Source organism: Marmota marmota, unplaced genomic scaffold (genome assembly GCF_001458135.2).
Source record: "Marmota marmota marmota unplaced genomic scaffold, marMar, whole genome shotgun sequence".
Lineage (NCBI taxonomy): Eukaryota > Metazoa > Chordata > Mammalia > Rodentia > Sciuridae > Marmota > Marmota marmota.
Genome location: NW_026000019.1, coordinates 28375467 through 28389208, shown reverse-complemented (window position 1 = coordinate 28389208; position 13742 = coordinate 28375467). Strand labels below are relative to the sequence as shown.

Sequence of the window (13742 nt, the reverse complement as noted above, 5' to 3'; positions counted from 1 at the left end):
AAAGCAATATGTAATTAAGCAATTATGTGCTGCTTGATAGCGCCCTCCCTGCAGCTCTTATTTGAACATCAAGGCTGAACCCTGATTATTCTTCCTCAATAAGGCCTTCCTAAGCTTGCCCCTCCTGCAGTCCCCTAATCTGCACTTTTCCTGTGGCACTTTTTTTTTTTTTTTGGCTATACTAGGGATTGTATCCAAGCTTAATCCCCAGCCCTTTCTATTTTTTTGAGACAGGATCTTTCTAAATTGCTGAGGCTGACCTTGAAATTGCAATCCTCCTGCTTCAGCCTCCCAAACTGCTGAGATTACAGGCCTGTGTCAATGAGCCTGGCTCACAAAGCACTTCCTATATATCTCCATTCTAGTAATCAACACGTGGTATTATAGTTCTTCACTACAGTTCTGTATTCCCCACTAAACTATGAACGCTATGAGGACAAACCCAGGCTTTTTCTTTATTTCCACAAGGCCTGTACATAAAAAGTTTTCCGTAACATTTGTTAAAAAAAGAAAAATTAGCCAGGTGTGGTGGTGCATGTTGTAATCCCAGCGGCTGGGGAGGCTGAGGCAGGAGGATCACAAGTTCAAAGCCAGCCTAAGCAAAAGAGAGGGGCTAAGCAATTCAGTGAGACCCTGTTCCCAAATAAAATACAAAATAGGGCTGGGATGTGGCTCAGTGGCCCCAGAGTTCAGTACCTGGTACTACCCCTCCCCCGCCAAAAAAAGAAGAAACATTAAGAAAAAGACTCCGGACTTGATGACTTCCTAAAGGAAGCAAGCCTTTTCTAAGCATTAAATTGAAGAATGGGACTTGGTTGGAAGCAAGGGAGTTGGAAAGTGGACATTTAAGTCAGTGGAAACATCACAAACATTGGCAGGCCACTATAATTCCTACAACTTGGGAGGCTGAAGCTGGAGGATCACAAGCTTGAGGCTAGCCTCAGCAATTTAGCAAGTTCCTGTCTCAACAATAAAAAGGACTGGGGGATATAGCTTAGTAGTTAAGTGCCCCTGGGTTCAGCTCCCAGTACAAAAACAAAACAAACAAACAAAAAACACTGGCAGGAAGTATTTGTAATATGGGGGCATGGAGATCACAGAGATAAGAGGAGAAATTCAAGGCCTTGAAGCTGGTAAGATTAAGGGCTGATTGCAGAGATGTTTTAACTTAATCCTGTGAGATGGGGAGAAAGGGCAAAAATTCACCTGGTAGAAATGGAGAGGGGGATGGACATGGGGAGGCAGGGATGACGAGGATTCTAGAGGCAAGGAGCCCAACTCATAGTTAGAGGCTGTTATTATCAGAAGGAAGTTGAGAGAACCCAGACCCCATGGTGGTCATGGGAATGGAGAAGAGACATTGACTTTTGTACAATGGGGATACCCTAGACCTGGACCTTTCAAGAGTTCTTTGCAGGAAGGACCCACAGACTCTCCAGGATAGGTCCAGGCTGGATGGGCACAAAGCAATTGGGGGCAGGGAGGACCAAACTGCTGAACTATCCATATATAACAAATTATAGTTTACATGGAACAAGTGTAAAGTTATTGCTGGTATACCGAGGACTGCTAAGTAAAACCTGGGACCTGGGGTTAATTTTCCAGTTTTCACTCTCCACAGACAAATCTAGAAAGTGTTCCTAGAGAAGCAGCAGAGTTTAGAGAACAGAACCCATTTATCCATCCAACTAATACCATTTAACAAATGTTTAATCAGCAGTACAGGCACTAGTTTTGTATTAGAAAAATGTTATTAAGCTTACTGTCTAGCATAGATCAGTGGAAGACCCCAGACTAAATAATAGTTCCTATTTCTTTAAGCACCCATCTTAAATAGCCAGTCTCTAGAGACTTGCTATTTCTGAATCTCAGAAGGACCCTATAAATCAGTCACTGGCATCCCCTTCTTACTGGTGAGGATACTGAGGCTTAGGGGCATACTTTGTCTTAGGAAAGAGTTGAGCAAGCTTGAAACCCAAGTCCTTGTGCCTTGGTGCCTGTCTTATTTCACCCAGATACTGCATGTCTGTGGGTAAATCATGCAGTTTCCTTGAATCTCAAAGATGGATTAAGAAAATAGGTTTTGGCCCTGCAACAAGGAGCAAATGAGATACATATACAAAGGCAAATTATGAGGATGAGTTACTCTCAAAGGGGCAATGCTGAGGATAAAAGAGCAAAGAAAAAGGCTGTAAAGCCCAAAGTGGCAGGAACCTGAGCTGAGGAGCAATGTAGACCTAAGAAAGTAGGGGCTCATCTGAGGCTTCTGGAAGTGTAACAGATTCCCTCAAGTTGGAATCGAGGCAAGATAAGTGTTCCATGAGGTGGTACAAACAGAGTTCTCACCCCTCTTCCCAGGGCCAGACCCTGCCAGAGTTGAGGTGACCCTTCTGCTGGGGATGGGGAGAAACAGATGCTTCCCCAATTCTCCCTTCCTTCTTTTCAGTCTGGCTGAGAATCTGGGGGAGGAAAGTCCCTGAGGTGGAGGGGAAGTGAGAGCTACCATTCTGGGCCCCCAGCAGAGGGGCAGAGCTAGGAGACAGAGCTAAGTGTGGCTTCGGGAACTGTCTATATTTGCATGGTGAGGTCACTGCTGCTCTTTTTCTCCCCCCAAAATAAAATTACATCATGGTAGGGGAGGAGGAAGAGTGGGGTGTATTTGAGAAAGGTGAAAGTGACACAAGAGGGCCGTCTGGCTTCACCCTAAAGAGACAATCCATGGTTTCAGGTCAAGTAAAGGAGGTCATGTTGCTTCTTGCCGGGGACCCTCTGCCTCCACTTCCAGGGTGAATAAGTGGGGTCATTTACTACCAGTCCCCTGATCCATAAAGCTAGGAGAGCGGTTTTTCCAAATACCAAAGCAAATAGCTTAAGAGAAGGCATTGGTCAAATCCCTAAACCCTGATTTACTAAGTCGTCTCAGGGGTCCCAGTCGTGGTCACCCAGAAATCAGAAGAGGAGGAAGGTGTCCCATTGGGAAAGAATTAAATCTGGACATTGTTTCACAGTTGAGGGGGGAGGGCGGCATCCCTCGGCCCAATTCTGTCCCTCTTCCTCGGAGCCTTCCAGAACCCCAGCCCCTCGGCCCCGCGTCCCCTCCCCCCCTGCCGCTCCCCGCCCCCCGTCCCTCCCCGGCTCTGACATCACCGGCCAGCCGGGTGGGGTGAGGCGGCGCTGGGCTCGGGCTCGGGCTCCGCGGGCGGAAGAGGCGGCGGCGGCGGCAGAAGCGGCGGCGGCGGCGGGAGCCGAGGAGGAGGCTCCGGACGCTGCTCGGGAATCGGGGACCTGGGAGTGCCCGCGCCCTGAGCTCTCAGCTCCGGAGGCGGTGAGAGGNGCGTGGTTGCGGCCGCCCCTTCCACGCCGATCGGCAGTTTGGGAGTCCGGCCGGGGCCTGGGATTAGGATGCAGCCTGCTTCCCGCCCAGCCGGCTCGGCCGGCCGCTCCCGTCCTCCCCGCTCTGGCTCCCGACTCTCCTCCGCTGGCCCTCCGCTGGCCGTCTCCAGCTCAGCCTGCCACCATGTGCCCTCACCCCAGCCCACTTGCACCTGGGAGAGAGGTGGGGCCGGGCTTAAGGAGGAAGGAGCTGGGGATGTAGGGGAATGGTGTATCTAACTAAACCCCTAATTAATTCCATATAATTGGTGTCAAAACTGACAGGGACACAAGCACACCTCTGAGAAACAACCAGCACTCACAGTGACACACACCCATGTGACTCTTACACATACTGGCTCGCACACACCAAATCACAACCTTCCCTGTGCTACACATCCAACCACCCACCACAACCCACTGCCTCCCATGTGGAGTCTCCTAGACTATGGGGCTCCAAGACATGAGTTTAACAGGACAGCAGAGGAATGGACAGAAGGGGCCACTGTCCCCAAGACCATCCTGGTTTTCTGGGCAGCTTTAAAATCCTGGTCTCCTTTAGAACAAGGAGACAGGACATTGAAGACTAATGAGTCAGTGCTCTTAGCCCGGTAATATGGGTTCTGGTGGCCTGTCTAGCTGGGTCCAGTTAGAGCTTAGGGCACTGGGAGTGGCTAGTTTCTGGACATCAGAATGGCCAAGGAATGGAGGAGGGAGTGGAAGAAAGGGAGAGGAAGAAAAAGAATGAGTATGAGTCAGCCAAGGATGGAGCGCAAGTCAGAGGGAGACAGAATGAGAGGAATGTGTGTGAGAAGGAGACAGACGTGGAGAAAGGGACAGAGCCAGAGAGGGTCAGAGATATAGTCAGGGAATCATGGGAAGGGAGAAAGTGAGAGAGAAATGGTCAGAGGATGCAAAAGAGTGCTGGAGAGTGGACTAAAAAGAAATTAGGAAGCATGAATTGGGCATGGTGGCACACATCTGTAATCACAGCAACTGGGGAGGCTGAGGCAGGAAGACCACAAGTTGGAAGCCATCCTGGGCAACTTAGCAAAAGCCAAATCAAAAGAGAAAAAAACAAAACAAAAAACTGGAGATGTAGCTCAGTGGAAGAGTGCCCTTGGGTTCTAGCCCCAGTACATTAAAAAAAAAAAAAAAAAGGCCAGAAGAAATTAGGGAGGATGAAAGCAGGGAATTAGGAAGCACAGGCTGAATTTGTGTATCTTGTTTCTTGGGTTGTGTGTGTGGCCCCCAGGCTGTCAGAGCGATTAGCATTAATTGCTCTTCCCTTTGCGGTTAAACACTCCGTTGGGGAAATTGCCAAGGATGCCCTAGGCTGCCAGCTTTTCTAGGTGCCTACTTCCTCTTCATTTCTGTGACACCTGTGCCCATCATGTGCACATATGTTGTCATGCATGAAGAGGGTTACAGAGTCATACAGTGGGTCACTGTCACATAGATCCTCACCTACAATGTCAAGAAGGACAGACCCTCCAGACAGTGGGCAGCCAACCACTGCATCTTCAGGTCTCTCCCCTCAAATACTGTATCAGGGAGGCTCACCCCTTCCTCAATAGTTGCTCTGAGTATTCAGATGGGGACACTGAGTTACGGAACCCTGGACCTCACCTCTTCCTAAATAGTTGCTGTGAGTATTCAGTATTCAGTCACTGGCCCTTGAAGTTCATGGCTACTACTAGATGGGATGGGTGAATAGGCAAAGCTAGAAGGGATGAATGTCCATTGAAAGGGAAGGAGGAAAAGACATCAAAAGACTAGGGAGAGAGGAAATAGAGATGGGAGAGAGACAGAAATAGGAGCAGGCAGTGCCCCAGTCAGATCTTGGGTCTGGTTCTTGTATTAGACTAAGGGCTGAAGGCTTTGTCTCTGTCCCCATACCCAGAGGTTTTTCTTCTTGGCCTGAACATTTTGGGGTCCAGGTGTCCTGCCTCCCCTTACTCCCTGAGTGACCCTGAAACCTCAGAATCCTCTTTTTCCTTTGATACATGACTGAAGATGATCCTCCCACCCCTTCCCCCTAAAGAAAACCGGACAGAAATTTGGGGAGGAAGCCAAGTATGATATTAAAGGAAATAAACTTAGGACTGCTTGAATTTGGTTCCCAGATATAATTTAAAATAGGACAGCTAGAAACACACTCTCTCCCTTCCTACCCGCTACCTCTTCTCCATTACTTCCTCCAACTTCAGGTAACAAGACCTACAGACTTGATCGCCTAGGAGTCCCCTCCTTCCCATTATAGGTTCTTGCAGCTGTGCAGGATGACCCCTCCCCCCAGCCTGAGGCAGCTGCAGCAGATGTGGAAGAGGGAGGGCACTCCTAGCTCCTAATCCTTGGTTTCTCTTGAGATTCTTAAAAATTTACTGAGCTAGGCGATCCAGGCTTGGTGGTCATGCCTGTAATCCCAGAGACTCCAGAGAACTGCAACTTAGAGAGACCCTAAGCAATTTGGGATGAACCTGTCTCAAAAAAAAAAAAAAGAAAAGAAAAAGAAAAAAAGAACTGGGGTTGTCGATCAGGGGTTAAGTGCCGTGGGTTCAATCTCTGGTACTAAAAAAAAAAAAAATATTACTGGAACCAAATTCTAGGGAGAGGGGATACTCTACCATTAATTAATAGCAAAATGCACAGAAATTCTTTTGGTGCTGCCACTTCCTTCATAGATGGTTGTCCCATTTTGCCAGGCTTTTCAAAGCAGACCCAGGGCCTGCCTCCTCCTCCCCCAGTGCCTACTGAAGGAGCACCACCTGCCACCATCCCAACTCCTGCCCTAAAAGGTCAGTATATAACAATGCTTACCTCCTGCCTCTTTCTGTTTCTCAGCATCATCTTTGTCAGTTGGTTCTACCTTTGTCAGGGCTCCACCTGGAGCTAGTTTAGGAGAGGGAGGAAGGAAGGAAGGTATGAGGAAGCGGTGAGCTGCACACAGAATGAGCTGGGAGGGAAGGGGACCGACTTCCTGGCAGCCTCAGCTCCGGTTCCCAGTTCCTGCGCTGGTATCCTGTCCTCAGAATGGCCTCCGCCCAGGCTGCCTGGTGTTCCCTGGGCAGCCCTCTACACTGCCCCAGAGATCAGAAGGATTTTTCCGAGCAAGGAGGACAGAAAACTTCTCCGTGGGCCCTAAGTAGTTCTAAATCTCTGACGAGGAAAGAGTCATGGAGGATGAAGGAGCCAGGCTCTGCCAAGTCCCACCACTGCCAGACCCGCCAGGGACAATAGTTGATCAGTGAGTCTTGAGACCCATATAAGGGAGATTCCATCTTCCCACCGCCCCCAAATACCTCCCCCCAATCTATTCTGCCCTTGCCTCTGCTGCCACACCTGGGCACGGGCAAATGGGATCTAGAAAGGCAGGTAACCATGGCCTTTCCTTACTCCCTTAGGGGGCCCTATTCCTATCCTGTTGTCCCTTACTGCCCACTCTTCACTCTCCTTCCATCCAGTGGTATCATTGTCCTGATGATTCGGGGGGCAGGGGCATCTCCCAGAACCGAGGTTGCTGTGCTAACGGCTGAGCTGAGGCTGCAGCCTTGTGGACTCTGAGCTCCATCCCCCCACTTTCCCCTAGGATTCCTCATTTGCAGCCTCAGTCTCTCCCTTTCCCGTCTCCTGCTCTCTTCCTCCGTTCTGTAGGCTCCCCTCACCCTCTGGATGGGAGCCTGTGGTTATGTACTTTCTTACACACACTCAGCTGGTTCAGACACATACAAACACACATCCCACACACACTCACAGCCAGTTACGAGAACATCCAAACACACCCACTGCCTCCTCCACACACCTGTACACACACCCAGAGATCAGCATCCACACATACATAGAATCTGGCACATACACGTCACCCCCTTAGCCACTTTACATTCCCACCCCCATTCCTCTTAGGGGCCTTGTATCTGTTTCACTCTTCGAAAGCTCCTACCCACTGCCCCCAGCCTTGTGGGTGGGTGTGTCACACACACTAATCCCGTTTCACCCACCTCCTTATAGATCTGTGTTTTAGATTGAGCCCTAAATCTCAATTCTTCCCGAGATATTCTCTCTCTCTCTCTCTCTCTCTCTCTCTCTCTCTCTCTCTCTCACACACACACACACACATACGCTCGCACTCATTCCTCCCACAGGATCTACCATATTTACAAACTCTTTTTCCATGTGAAACCAAGCCTGTTTTGACCCCAATACTACCCCCTTTCCTAGCTGAAGCTGAGGGTTTGGTGGCAGGGTCTCATCCACTGGGGCAGGTTCTTGTCTCTTTCTCATGCTGCGCTTTCCCAACCAGCATGCCCCATCCCCCAGTCCCTATCCTTATCTCCAGACCCCCTCCCCATCATAACCCTCCCATCTCCACCCTTTTCTGCCCTGGGATTATCAGTGGAGGCGGGGCTGGGCTCCACAGCCTGCTGCTGTGACCTAGATTTCAAGGCTGGGATGGTTCCTGGTGCTGACAGTCGGAGAGCATTGTTCCTGGTCCAGCCTGGCAGGGCCACCGCTGGGCCCTTCTGTCTGGTTGCACCTGGGTGTGCAAGTGAGAGTGTCTATGAGTGACTGTTTCTTGTGGGGGTCGTGCTGGCCCTGCTGTCTGGCTCATTGTCTGTTTGTGTCACGGTGCCTGCCACCAAGGGAGGCTTGTTATTCTGGTCCAAGAAGGGGGCTGGGTGTGGGGACTTCTAGGTCCACACCTCTTATTGTGTGATGGCCATGCCTCTCTGCCTCAGTTCCCCTACAATAGAGCCTAGAAGTAAGGAAAATAGGAGTGTATCAGTCAGCCTGAACCCTTTGAACTGCCAAATTCCCAGTCCAATGTTGGGGTGCTTCATGGCATCCTCGGTCAGGGACAAAGTCATCTAGCTTTTTGCTACCCTTTGTTCTAGCCACAGAGGGTTATGACATGCTTTTTTTTTTTTTTTTCTTTTTCCTTGATACTGTGGATTGAACCCAGGGATGTTCTACCACTGAGCCACATTCCCAGTCCTTTTTGATACAGGCTTTCCCTAAGTTGCCCAGACTAGCCTCAAACTTGCAATATTCCTGCCTCAGCCTCTTGAGTTGCTGGGATTATGGGTGTGGGCCACTGCACCAAGCTATGATTTCTTTTCCTTTTTTTTTTGCTTTACCCTTCTGATTTTAAGAGATATACTCATTGTAGGAAATAAGTGCCTGTTTTGAGCTCACTACTAGTGTTTCACATTTTATCAAATCCAGCAAGTTCATTCTAAGGTTCATCCTTCTTTCTTCCTGTCTTAGCTACAGTTCCTATTTTAGGGGAGGGAGGCCTTGAATGTTCTTCACCTTCTTACCTAAGGATCATGAATGAAGGCCTAGATGATATGTGGTCTTGCCCAGCACCCTGTGGGAGGCCACGCTAAAGGCAGTGCCAGCAGGATGTTGATGCAGGAAGGGGTGGCAGCCCCCTTCCTGCCAGACTCTCCCGAAGCTGCATCTTGGTGCCCTTCCCCCCACCACCCAGCAAGCCTGGGAACTGGGCAGGGGGCCAGAGCCAGCCGCTTGGTATTCTTGGGCGCGGGGGCTGCAAGCACAGCACAAAGGCTGGGAGACAAGGCTGAGTGGGGGCCCCTGTGATGATGAAGGGAGAAAATGGGCAAAGTGGGGATAGCCCATTGCTTCCCCTTACCCCAGGCCCTGATGGCTTAATATGAGGCTATGCATGGAGGGGCCAGGGAACCATCAGACCAAGCAACTAGGCATCCTTCCAAAGTGAGTCATTAGTGGGGTGGTGGGCAGTTGAAGTGAGGACCCTTTTGCTTCTGGGGAAGAATGGAAGCTAACATTTCAACCAACCCCCCGCCCCCCAGTTCTTTTACAGTTTCTTCTTCCACAGCAAGCCTCTCCCTGATGTTGTTTTGAGGTTGTTTTTTTTTCCCTTGACAGGGGAGGGGTTGGAAGTGGGTGGGGCATTTCTGGGGGGGGGACTCTGAAACAGCGGGTGAGAAAGTCGGGAGCAGGTTGCCATGGTAACCGCCTCCTCAGTCAGGGGAGCTGTTGCCAGGGTTACTGTTAGAGGGGGGGAAAAGAAGAAAAAGACAGTGGAGGGGGGAAGTATGACTTATCACTCTAGGCTCCAGCACTGCTCCTGTCTTAAGTGTTTTCCTGTCTGTCCCCAATGCTTCTCCTAGGTCTTCATTTTCTTCCTCTGGCTCTGCCCACCCGTGTTCTAGACACATGCCTGGCAGGGCAGTGAGGGGGTGTGGATAGTGCCAGTATGTGAATCAGACTCAGTACACCAAGTCCAGAATCCTTTCCCTTTGTTGCCTCCCCACCCCAGTCATGGCCGAATACGGGACCCTCCTCCAGGACCTGACTAACAACATCACCCTTGAAGATCTGGAACAGCTGAAGTCAGCCTGCAAGGAGGACATCCCCAGTGAGAAGAGCGAGGAGATCACCACAGGCAGTGCCTGGTTTAGCTTCCTGGAGAGCCACAACAAGCTGGACAAAGGTGCGGGATGGGGCTCAGTCCACTTGGCAGAGAGATGAGCACAGAGCTCCCACACATGCGTGTACCTCTCAACAAGGCAGGCGAGAGAACGGAAGGGGCAGGAGGCCTTGGACAGTTTTCATTGTGCCCCTTGGCAGTAAAAGCATTATTCAGATACTCCTGTGCTATTATTACATATATAGAGAACATAAAAGCAATTTAAAAGTGGCAGCATTTAAAATAAAACAAGTTCTAACTTTCTTTTATCTGCTTTTAGAGACTCCTGCTCTAGAGGGACTGGGGATTATAGATTGGAGTGATCCCATGCAGCTGGGGGCTTTCAGGAGGACTTGGGAGTTTAAGATGGCCTTGAAAGGAAAGTGGGAATCCAGAGGGCCTGGTAGGCAGAGTGACAGACACAGAGGTGGGAGTTTCTGGTGTGCGTGGAAAAGCAGAGTCCTGCTTAGCTTGACTGGGACATTCTATATATTTAGAAGTAGCTGTGAAGGAATGAAGGTAAGTCAAAACTCTGTTGTGGAGAGCCTTGAGTGATAGACATTTGAGAGAAAAGTGAGGTGAGTGATCTCAGAGCTCTTCAGAAATATTATTCGGACTGAATTAAATGTGGGAGCAGGGAGGGGAGCTGAAGGACATACTAAGGTTAGGAGCCAGAGGTCTGAGGTCATCAGTAATATCTTGGAGCTGGCTGAAAACCAGGGTGATCATTCTTTTGGTTATATCCACATCTTTCATTTAGAGTGACTTTTCTTACTAGGCCCAGAACTACTCTTGGATCTCACCATTCCTACCCCTGTGTGCTATTGGGAAATTCTTCCTGATGGTTGGATGAAAGTGGAAAAAGGTTAGGGAGGGTGGGGTATTTGGAAGACAGTTTTTCTATTGTCCTTTCCCTAACCCTGTCAGGGACTTGCTATCGAATCCAAAGCCCTCTCTTTTTTTGGTGGTGGTACTGGGTTTTGAATCCAAGGGCGCTCTACCACTGAGCTACATCCCCAGCCCTTTTTCTTTCTTGTGTTGATATAGGATCTAAGTTGCGCAGAGTGGTCTCAAATTTACCATCTCATCTGCCTCAGCTTCCTGCGTTACTGGGATTACATGTGCCACCATGCCTGGCTCAAAGCCCTCATGCTAATTCTACAACCTAGAAACTTCACTGACCAACTCCCTGCCCTTCCCGGAAACAGTCTTGTACCATTGTGTGGGTGCTTTAGCTTTCTTTTCCTGGCTTAGTAGCCAGCCCTTCTTCCAGTGTGGCCCTCTGAGAGCCAATGTTGTAGTAGTTCCAGAACACTGTCAGAGAGGCAAGGGGACTGCTACTGTCCAGCTCTGACCTAGTCTCCTGCCTTCCTCCAGACAACCTCTCCTATATTGAACACATTTTTGAGATCTCCCGCCGTCCAGACCTACTCACTATGGTGGTTGACTACAGAACTCGTGTGCTGAAGATCTCTGAGGAGGATGAGCTGGACACCAAGCTAACCCGCATTCCCAGCGCCAAGAAGTACAAAGGTAAGAGTTCATGTCTTTGGCATACCCCTTCCGTTATCCCTGGAATAAGTGCATTTGGGGAGCATGCATGTTGGTATTCAGTGGGTTTATCTGACACCTCCCACAGCTTTCATCCCTGGACACATCCCTTTTTGCCCCTAGACATTATTCGGCAGCCCTCTGAGGAAGAGATCATCAAACTGGCTCCCCCACCGAAGAAGGCCTGAGCAAGGGGGAGGAAGAAGAGGAAGGTTGGACCTTCATCAGATCACTCCCTTCCCCAGCCTCCAAGGGAGGGGGCAAGGGCAGCACTCCCATGCACCCACTTACTAACCTGGTCCTAACTCCCTTACTGTGCGCGTGTGTGTGCGTGTGCGCACGCTCTGGCTGTCTGTCTATATGTCTAGCTCATCTAGTTCCTCCTCCTTGTGAGGGGGTGGGGGTCAGGATGGGGGGCTGTTTCCCCACTCTAAGGGGGAGGTGGGGGCTGTTTCTATGCAAATAGAAATTGGCACATTCCTACTTCCCTTTCTTCCACTTTTCCTGGCCACATCTTAAAAATGTGGAAGCAGAAAGGACCTGCATTTTCCTACATTGAGGAGCTGAGATGGTGAGGTATGGGAATGGTGGGTAGATCTAAGGAAAAGCAGGGAAGGAAAGGAGGGAGGACGAAGAGGCCAGTCTCCACCTGAAAGGGGCAAAGAAAAGCTAGAGTTCAGTGTTTGTATCCTGATGCTGGACTAGCTAAAAAGTTCCATTTCCTGCTGTTCCTCAGGCTGGAGAGCCTAGGTACCAGCAGGTCCCTTTTTTATGCTCCTCTCATGGGCCTACGATGGGTATAAGCCAGGGATCTAATGGAAGAAGACCACTGTATCCTTTCCTGGTCCCTAAGAGCAAATCCTATGGAGCAGCCAGCATTCAGTGTCCACCCCCACCCCCAACCATTTTGCTCTGGAAAGACTAGGCTGGGAACATGCACCACTGAGCCTGAAATGGGGACATAGAGGGATGGGCCCCTTTGTCACTCCTTTATTCCTATTCAGACTGTTGCACACACTGACCCCAAACTTAGGTTGAGAAATGAGATCCTTAGGTTTTAATTTCAACCTGCCCCCGCTACAGGGTCCCAATGTGGATATTGCAGGCAACTACCCTCTCTCTACTCAGTCTACAACACCCCAAGCCAGAAAGAAGTGTTTTCCTTTGCACTGATCCCCATGCCAATTCAGTCTTCAGAGGGGACTTGGTAACCCTTCTCACTGACACCCCGGCCCCCTTGGGCTTGTGGACGCCTCCTAGCCAAATAACTAGAGTACAGTGAGTGACCCCAGCCTCTTGCCTGTCCCAACATGCCCTTCCCACCCTGACCGTGCTAACTGTGTGTACATATATATTCTACATATATGTATATTAAACCCGCACTGCCATGTCTGCCCTTTTTTGTGGTGTTTAGCATTAACTTATTGTCTAGGCCAGAGTGGGGGTGGCAAGGGAGTGCCACAATGACAGGAGTGGCAGAGGCAAATTGCTACATATTCCAAACAGAAAAGCGTTTTATATTAAAAAAAAAAAAAAAGCAAACCAAAAAAAAAAAAAAAAAATAGATTCACATGCAAACTGAGACTATTTAGAGAAAGTTGGAAGTTAGCAGCTTTTAGGATGTGGGAGCAAAACTTCAGTGGGAGCAGCGGGCTGGCTGTTGGAAGAGGGAAGAAGTCAGACTGGTCAGAGTGCACCCTCGACTCCTAGCTGAGCCCAGTCTGTGTGTCCCCTCTGGCTACTGTTGCAGACACCTGCCTTAACATATACATCTCGAGTACTCCACGGTTTTGCCTTAAAGGACCTTCCCAACTCTCCCCAGCCCTGTCTGGCTTCTCCCTTAGGGAGAGATACTTGTAGAACTGGAATTAGGGAAATGAGCATGAACGGTCCTTTTATTTGGAATGTTATGTGAGTGAGAGGGAGGGAGAAAATGAGAATAAAGAGCTTTCCTTATGGAATAAACAGGAAAAGAAAAGACGGGGTTATTTCGGCAGAGTCTAGTAGTTTCTCTGTAAGGCAAAATAATCTAAAAAGACTAACTTGCCCTCCCACCCTTTGTCCTGCTGTAAGGCTGCCCCTATCTTGTGCTCCTCCATCTGCAGTGTGCACGGCCTTGTTCTAACCCTGGAATAAAGGTGACTGATTGTACTGTACTGGATTCCAGAATTTCTGAGTGACCAGGATTTTGGAGCCTCTGTATGACTGGGAAGGGAGGGGGAGCAATATTTACCCCTACATTCTTTATTGTAGCCTGGTATAGGGACCCAGAAAACACCCCAAATAGGATCCTCCCCTCCTCATCCCTATCTGCAAAGGACCACTGAGCTAAATGGGGTCTATTTCATTTAAACCGTCTCCAACT

At 49.6% G+C, this 13742-nt stretch overlaps 1 protein-coding gene and 1 long non-coding RNA gene across 4 annotated transcripts in view; one reads left to right on the top strand and one right to left on the bottom strand.

The window, feature by feature from the left end:
• LOC125618709 overlaps positions 1–6343 on the bottom strand; it is a 30284-nt gene extending 23941 nt beyond the window's left edge. Inside the window, exon 1 of the long non-coding RNA XR_007350116.1 lies at positions 6193–6343. This is a non-coding gene — a long non-coding RNA (uncharacterized LOC125618709). The remainder of the gene's footprint in view (positions 1–6192) is intronic.
• Positions 3152–13533, top strand: Pea15 (proliferation and apoptosis adaptor protein 15). Of its 3 annotated transcripts, none has more exons than XM_015492010.2 (5): positions 3152–3325; positions 6078–6170; positions 9677–9850; positions 11204–11359; positions 11501–13533. In XM_015492010.2, exons 3-5 carry the CDS (start codon positions 9679–9681, stop codon positions 11563–11565), a joined length of 393 nt encoding a protein of 130 aa, XP_015347496.1. In that variant the 5' UTR covers positions 3152–3325; positions 6078–6170; positions 9677–9678; the 3' UTR covers positions 11566–13533. The 3 variants fall into 3 exon arrangements, with proteins under 3 accessions (XP_015347496.1, XP_048666144.1, XP_015347497.1); XM_015492011.2 differs by having other exon boundaries at positions 3191–3325; positions 6057–6170; XM_048810187.1 differs by lacking the exon at positions 6078–6170 and having other exon boundaries at positions 3168–3325.
• Positions 13534–13742: the final 209 nt, after the last annotated feature.